General features: G+C 39.8%; 2 protein-coding genes across 2 annotated transcripts in view; one reads left to right on the forward strand and one right to left on the reverse strand. All coding sequences in view use genetic code 11, as the record gives it.

The window, feature by feature from the left end:
• Nucleotides 1-4608, reverse strand: part of EGR_10091 (hypothetical protein) — a gene marked incomplete at both ends in the record, with an annotated part of 5506 nt that extends 898 nt beyond the window's left edge. Inside the window, 3 exons of the mRNA XM_024499340.1 lie at nucleotides 487-653; nucleotides 1872-2080; nucleotides 4545-4608. Coding sequence (XP_024346242.1) covers nucleotides 487-653; nucleotides 1872-2080; nucleotides 4545-4608 — 440 coding nt within the window. The remainder of the gene's footprint in view (nucleotides 1-486; nucleotides 654-1871; nucleotides 2081-4544) is intronic.
• Nucleotides 4609-5578: 970 nt separating this feature from the next.
• Nucleotides 5579-8231, forward strand: part of EGR_10092 (hypothetical protein) — a gene marked incomplete at both ends in the record, with an annotated part of 6833 nt that continues 4180 nt past the window's right edge. The window contains one exon of the mRNA XM_024499341.1: nucleotides 5579-5625. Within this exon, the coding sequence (XP_024346243.1) occupies nucleotides 5579-5625 (47 nt within the window). The remainder of the gene's footprint in view (nucleotides 5626-8231) is intronic.

Genomic DNA, 8231 nt, shown 5'->3' on the forward strand with positions numbered 1-8231 from the left:
ATAAAATGGTACTAAAATTTCCTCTTTATCTATAATTAGTGCTTGGACTGCAAACGGCAATGTTTTATGCATTATGGCAGAGGTAAATATAACCACCTAAACATGAATATCCCAATGCTTATAAGGCTAAAATATTTTCTTGAATCTATTTTGTTAAGGTGCTATATGGAATATTAAATAATATCAAATTGGCTCTTACTCCCCTAATAGATGGTTGGATACCTATACAAAATACCAAGCAAAAATTCTTCCTCATCTGACTTAAGCCTAAAAACTTATTGACACTTGTATTTAGTAAGGGGGCATACGGGTGATAATAACAAAATGTTAGAACCTCACGTATAGGCAAGTATTTGCATGCTCCTTACTGCCTAGGTCAACAATCAAAGATTACATGATAACTTTTACCACCATAGTAATTATACTACCAGAACTGAGAAGGGTAAGACATTTTGAATTATTAATTCATTTGCTTATAAATTGGACCTGCTTCCGAGAGGTGTGATTTGCAAAGAAACTTGCAATTCTTTTAATGGTAATAAAGAGTGAACTAATTTACTTCTATGAATACCCGCAATTTTATTTAAAGTATAAATTAATTTGATGTCATACTTTATGTCCAGTTTTTCGGTAAGCACTAAAGACTTAGGGATCTACGTGGAAAATAAATAGGTTAGATAATTTAAACCTGCAAATTTTAATGGAGTCTTTTTCTTCTACTTCTTCTTTATTACGGCATAGGTAGACATAGGTATTAGACATAAGTCACTTCTGAAATTGTCATTGTTATCAAACGCAACAAGTATCTTCTTCGATGGTGCTGCTCCTCATTTGGGCCAGTAAAAAAGCACCAATAGTTGCCATAATGATGGCTGTAGAAGGATTTTGAGAGGAGGCCGCTCTATACTTATTTGTTGTTGTATCGTTGTTACTTCATCTGCGTTTTCTTCACTGCAGCCTGAATATCGCACAAACCGTCTATATCAGCGAAATAATATCTAGGTGTAATTCCAACGCCTACTGTTAGTGTCATCGGTAGGAGTACAATATTTCCACCATAAAGTGGAACCCTCCGCTTCTCGTGTCAAAACCATGCGCCGAAAATGGCGTTAATGTTGTTGGCATTCCGCCAATGAATACGATCTTTGAACCGGATCCGAAGAGAAACATTAAGCGACTCAACTTGTACGACCTTACAGAATTTTGATGCTCAAGCTTTGAATTAGAGCTTATCTACTCAGAATACATGAGTTAATGTGCGAGTGCATTGATGAAACACCACAATCTTCGCTGTTTCAACGATTCGCTGGCAGGAAAGCAAAGAACTCCACCATTGATTGATCAGGTGATATGATCTGCCATTAGTATCGGTGCAGCACTATGCTTGGGATAAAGCTTATTTCTTAACTGGACCTCCTTGATTACTAATCCAGTAAAAATTACTCGTTCCTCTGAATAACTAAGGCCGCCAAATATTCCGTTGGGGTTTACGTTACACAGCATTTGTAACTGCAGAATATCTCCGCAATAATTTATCCCTGGAAATAATAGGAACCACAAACTGTAATGACTTTGGCCACAAAGTCAAATGTTCAAACTTCACTGGGATTGCTCCACACTCATCCACTTCTATTCCATTTCTACTTCCCATCTGCCCGTCTTTTGTCGAGAAAAGTTGGTGAACATCGCTTAAGGAAGCCCCATTATGGAAATACGAAGAACAGGGACAGGGTAATTAGTTCACAAATACACCTATGAATCAAGCTGTACGAAGTGGGGTGTTCCCATTTAGGTAAAGGACTTCATTTCAAATAAGTTGCGGATCCCATGCTCCACTAGTGTAGGGAGTTAGTAGAACTAAAAATCTTTACCTCAAGTAGTTGAACTAAGCAGGAAATTTTTGCTAGTAGTGAGCTTTCACCCCATCTGCACTGCACCATCAACAAAGAATTGCAGTTTTGAATTGGTGCCACTGAATTGAGGAGGGAACAACAACTTGATGGCTTACTATTTGTTCCTTCGCTTAGCAAATATTGTAATGTCAAACCTTTTTTCATCATCAGCATTTCAAATAAGAGTGCTTTATAAAGTGTGCAAAATAAGTAGTTCTTCCTATTGTGCTTGCTGCAATGTTCTGCCTACTTTAAAGCACTTGTGCCATTCGAGACTCTCTGCTCTACGAGTGTGGTGTTGGTTCACAGGCAGTGAGTGCTTCTCGAATTAATGACGTAACATTTGGTAAGGTGCGGCAGCACAGCGAGTCTCTCAAAAGATGTAATCCAAAAAATTAATTATAGTGTTGAGGACTTTTGGTTTGGGCGTACAACGTTGCTGAACACCCTTTTTCACTAGACGTTCCACTATCGCAAATATGTTGTGACCATACCAGCTTATGCCATTGGAGCTAGTGGCCATTTAGGTCAGTAGTGGGCGTCCAGTCCACTCGGCGTGAACCAAAATGACACACAACGGTAGTGGCAGTACGCTCATAGAACGGAAAGTGGTGATACCGCTTGTAGTGAAAAAATATGCACAGAAGATTTGAAGGGTAGTAAGGCGATGGGAGGCTCAGTGAACTTGCAGCTACATTGGAAGTAATATCAGTTTTAGGAACTGTGAACCGATATTCGGGCCTGTACCCACTGGGTGTAGCTTAACTAACCGATTGCAAATTTGTGCAAAAGATAAACCTTCCTGCAAGAATAGTGTTTTTAGTTCTTTCGTGTTTTTAATATTGGCATTGACTAGGTACGAGGGGTGAAGGAGGTGGATCAAGGATCCCAGCAAATCAACAGGCTCTCTCTACTTTTATAAGGCATAGCAACACAAAAGTCCACTTGTATTCAACTGTTTAATCCTTTACTAATAGTTCATCCCTTAGCGTCAAGTATCAGAACTCTGGTAGCTATATCCTTATTCATTGGTACTGCAATAAACTATTGTTTATGCGCGTGAGCTTGTGTTCTGTCGAGCTGGCTACCGCGGCGAAGTTTCAATGAACGCGACTTCAATGCAGACGTTTTTTTACTCACGAATGAGTAAGCCAGGAGGCACAATGTGTGCGCACGTGGTAAATAGCTAGCTGTTTAGTTGCGAATGCAGCATACCGGACCGGGTGCGTCATCAGTCTCGCCTATTTAGAGCATTTGATGGCCATCAGAACACGTGGAATACGTGAAATCAGCCATTTATAAAGAGGAGGAAGAGAGCCCAACGTTCAAGAAATGACGGCGAACAGGACATCATCATGAAGACCATACACAAGGGTTGTTAAGAGTTGCAGAGGTGCCAGGCGTGTATTTTAATGTGGAAAAGTATGTCGCAAATTCTTGGCAACTCGTATTTTCTGGGTTGTAGTGAAGGCCACAGGACGGAACAATGGGCATCTTCTGTACATTTTATGTTGATTGGACACTATTTGCATAAATGTTGGAACTTGTATATACACAGCTTATGAGGCCACGTTTCGCCAAAAGAAGTAGAGAGGTTTATGTACGAGGGCCTTTCAGATCTCCAGAACGGAAGATTATCCTACATTGTCACAGTGCGCTGCTTTTGATCAGGTCAAGAGCGTATTAATGGGGAACACAACCAACGCTTAAAAGGAATGACTAGGCTTGGACTTTCAAACAAACCTGAAGTGTTGAAATTTGCTTTGCGAGTGCCTTGTTATAGGTGCGTTTCATGGGGATTTAATACATGAACGCAGCAGATAAGTGAGTTCACAACGCCGATGGCAACTCTTGATTGCTTAAAGTACATGCAGAATTTCTATGGATTTGATACCAAACTGTAGGGTAACTTCAAATCCTGTATCAGCTTGACTTGCCTAGACCCCCTCTTTGGGCCATAAACACGTCTGTGAATATGACATGAAACTGCTTATGTGATTCAGTGCTGAATGGGTCTCTACGGTTGCCAGCATTTTAGAAACCGTCCTACATATTGTCAATAAGCCCATGATTGGATGCATGGTGACGCAGCATCAAGCAATGTTAAAATAAAGAAGCGCATATTTATTCAAAAGACTCGGTCCATGCTTTCAATCTACTGATTTACTGATCCTATTGAAAATGACAAATGTTTCATGAGCTACAAGTGGCACAGTGAGGCATTTACCTTGTCGATTCAAGGAGTAAGTGGTGTGCTTACGTCAGCTTGTAAGCACTTCATCCGAATGAAGATGGCTATACAGTAAAAATGCTATCAACTTCAGAATTATACTGTTTATATGTGATTGTGCGCATTGTTTGGAGCTATCGATGAGTTGAGGGTTGAGAGCCGGTGAATGTTCTACCATAATAGCATTACATGGACTGAAGAAGGGTATGAAAAGTACTTACTGTGGCAGGCGGTTTTCCTATGAATGAAAATAGAGGTAGGATTTCCGGTCATCCCTCTACGCAGATAAAATTTGATTAAGTGTTGCGTTTACCTTTATTTTCCCTTGCGCTACCCACGAATTTAGGAATGGTTGAAAGCTAATATTAATTACTCATCGTTACTCTAAAATCTTAGGAAGTACACCAAAAGTTTGGGCTTACGATGACATGGATTCCAGCTGCCCTTATGTATTTGTAATATCTTCGAAACTATGCATTTTAACATGGACCCACCAGATCAAAGGACAAAGTAAATCACGATTTATAGACACTTGTGCACGATTGATAGGTTGCACAAAATTCGTTATTTTGATGCCAGACCTGTCCTTCCCTTTAGCGGTGGCAATCCATTATTAAATAAATGGCCTCTCAAATGCGTGTTTGACCAGTGTGTTCTAATGCAAAAACACCCTATCCGCTTCAGGCTCGCGTTTGATTCACAAAAATCTATTTTTATTACAAACTAACATTTAGTGGTGATTATCTCATGAAATTGAAATGCTCTACCCGCATACAGCGCCTCATCAGACTGCTGTAGTTGGTGGGTGCACCACACAACGTCATTAATATCAAGGCAACTGCAGCTTAACTTTAACAACAGTGGGAGCTCAAGTTGAAGTGTCTACTTCTTGTTGCAGTAAGTACCGTTGATGGTTCGAAAGTGGCACTAGACACATTCTTCAAACTAAAACCGGATGGAAATATCACATAACCAAATAATGTGTACAATTTTGCTTAAATTCGATAGGTAAGCATCGGAATAAAGCGCAGTTATTAGGAGTGTTTGAGTGCATAAATAGGGTGTCACTTCCTTCATTGTATCTGGAGTTGTCTTCAAGCAAACAAATAACTCCATTCTTAACTAGGTGTTATGATCTTGCCTGTGAGGAATAATGATTTATTCCGGAACTGGACTTTCTTGTCTTCTAACCCGGCACTAATACTAACCATTCTACTAACTAAATAAAGCGGCCAAGTAAGTTACCATAATTGTCAGTGTTAACAATTGGTTAGTGCCGAAAAATGCCTAAATAATTTTATCTGAGAAACTCATCATAACTATAGGCTGCAGGTTTTTATTTCCCAATTTAACAGGTCTTGGTCTTCCAAAACCACCGGAAAGTCGAAAGCTACACACCTGTTCTTAGACACCGCCACTTCTCAACTGCCTATTTTATCTCCAATGTGATTGTCATATGCCAATGAAATTTGGTAAACGTCGTTTGAAGAAAAATAGCCTAGGGTAAGGAGAATAAGGATGAGTCAGCTACTCCATCTCATTCAACAATGCTACAGGTAGTCGTCTAACAAGTACATTTTTGAGACATGCGTTATTATGTTTAGCGATCTCTTGGAAGAATAGGATTTCAAGCCAATTAATTCACTGATCCTGTGCTCTGGCAGCATCAGGTTTAGTCGAGTTAAAGTGTCTGAGCTTCAATTGTTTGACCATTAGCAAAAATACATGACCAATATTGAGGACCAACCCCATCTGTATTGCACCGCAAGCAGCGAATTCAGGAGCTGAAGTGATCTTAGTAGTAGAGAGTAAGGAATGGATAGTTTATGACTAACGAGTAATGTTTTTCCATTGCTTTGCGGATGTTAAAATGCAAAGTCATTTCGTATCACAATGCACTTTACTGGCAAATACTTCAAAATGGCGTGTAAGGAGAGAACAACTAGTGACCATTCATCGAAAGTTGCTATCACTTTGAAAGAAATGGGGTGTGAATTCCATTTGTGAGCACCTTAGATTCCATGAATAATATCTCTCTGCAATTGGCGTAGGTGTGAATCGTGCAGTTCATCATTTACTCTGAAGAAATTTTGATGCGTCCAAATGCCATGCATCACCTGAATTAGTGCGCCAAATCTCAATGCCGTCCACATTTCGTCCAATACCAAAAATGAAAAGCATTATTTGAGACCTATTTTCCTTAGCCTGTCTTCAACAAACACACTAGCTGTAAATGCATTCACACATTGAATCCGAGTCACTTTTACCCCACTACATTCCATAATTGGTTCGTATTATTGAATGGAAAAGTGTGGAGCTGGGTGTGTGCATGCCGTTTCATCGTTTCTTTACCTGTTTCTGGTAATCAAATCCTTTTATGAAAGCTGTCTTTTTAGCAGAGCCTTTTAATAGCAATGATTTTTTGGGGTAGGGAAACCCACACTTTCTGCACTTTTAATGAATATCCCGGTAAAAAAAGTCAAGGCATAGGTCGTAAACTACTCAAGATTTGTTCAAGAATAGCTACCAAAACTGGATAATTTACTGCCGACTAGTTACATACTCTGTTTCGTTAATATGACCATTGCTTCTCAGAGGTACAACTGTATGGAACCAGGAAGCGCAAAAATTATCTGTCCCTTAGCACATTGGTTTGTAAGGCAATTCACATTGCTTTCGAGGAGTTCGTCTTTCTTTGCAGCATTCATAAGTGCTCATTCAGATGGTAAAAGCATGTAAGTGCTCACAATTAAGCTCTGAAGTCACTGGATCTGACGTCCATCCGGTAGCATAAGGTTCAGTAGAGCTCAAGCTGTCGTGAGTCTTAAGCATAAGTAGACTCAACACGTCTAGTCAGCTAATTTGTGAAAATCACTATTAGAATTCTATTTTTATCCCTCTTAGCCGTGTGTACAACCAACTGAACTCGCTACGAGATCACCGCATCTGCCACGTTGGCACACATTATCATTGGATAACGCTACGAGGGAGCGACCGACCTGTTTTCCTAGCACAGGCACCGTGGGCAACTAATGTGCATTCCTGCTTACACAAGGCCTATTTTTCTCACTTCTGCAAAATTAAGTTTTGTTGTGAGGCCTAGATGCCTCTCACATGGGTCTTGGTGTACACGAAAGCAGTTAAATAATTCACTCCACGGAATAGATAGGGCATAGTTGTATATTTGCAGACCCTTAACGCCTCAACAACATGGAATTAATTTTGTTTCACTGAAAGTATGAAACGGTATTAATGGCCTGGCTTTATTTGTATTACGCTTTCCTGAGTTTGACGATATGACTTCTTTCATGTTAGCGACGTACACTTCATTAGAGCGGAAGTGGTGCTCTGCACATGCTTTTTTCTTTGCCAAAATTATTTTAAGCTTCCAAATTCGTAAAATGTCTTTTGTGACATTTATAGCAGTCACAAAAATGGTCGCTTATTCTTAGGTAAGTTAATAAAATTCCATGGAAGAGATTTAATGTGATGATTATGGCTCAGCCAAAATCACCAATGTTGCCTCATTACAGTCAGAAGATACTTCAGTTACGTTTTCATCAACAAATGAATGCCGCCATCAGCAGCCCAATTTTATTATGTGGTGTCGATAAACAGATTTTGCCAAATATTCACTAGCAGCGTGAAATAACTGCCACAGCTACAAGGAACCCCTGAAGTAAGACCCTCTACCACGTAAAGGTACGATTTGAAATTCATGCAGCTTCACACTAGAAGTTGGTGTAAAGTTAGTGCTGGTACTGTGGATACCTCAAGAAAAATACGAATGCTAGAGAATTTTTGCCTCCCAATGATGATTATTTGTTCTGGCCATGTGCTCAGCACTTCTGACTAAACTCCTGCCTATATCAAATACCATCAAGCTGATTGGAGCAGGAAAAATGTAGATCACGAAGTGGTAGGACTACGTCAGCTTTCAAGCACTACTACAGAATAAAGATGACGGCAACAATTTCACTGGAGGGGGTGACAGGAGGTTAGCCTCTAAAGTAAATGAAAAGCATACTTTTCAATGCATGCCCTGCCGGGATGAATTTACTTTGTGAGTAGCAACTCAAATTTTCCCTGAATTCCCATGATACCATAAA

The sequence above is a fragment of the Echinococcus granulosus genome (assembly GCF_000524195.1).
Source record: "Echinococcus granulosus chromosome Unknown EG_S00189, whole genome shotgun sequence".
NCBI lineage: Eukaryota > Metazoa > Platyhelminthes > Cestoda > Cyclophyllidea > Taeniidae > Echinococcus > Echinococcus granulosus.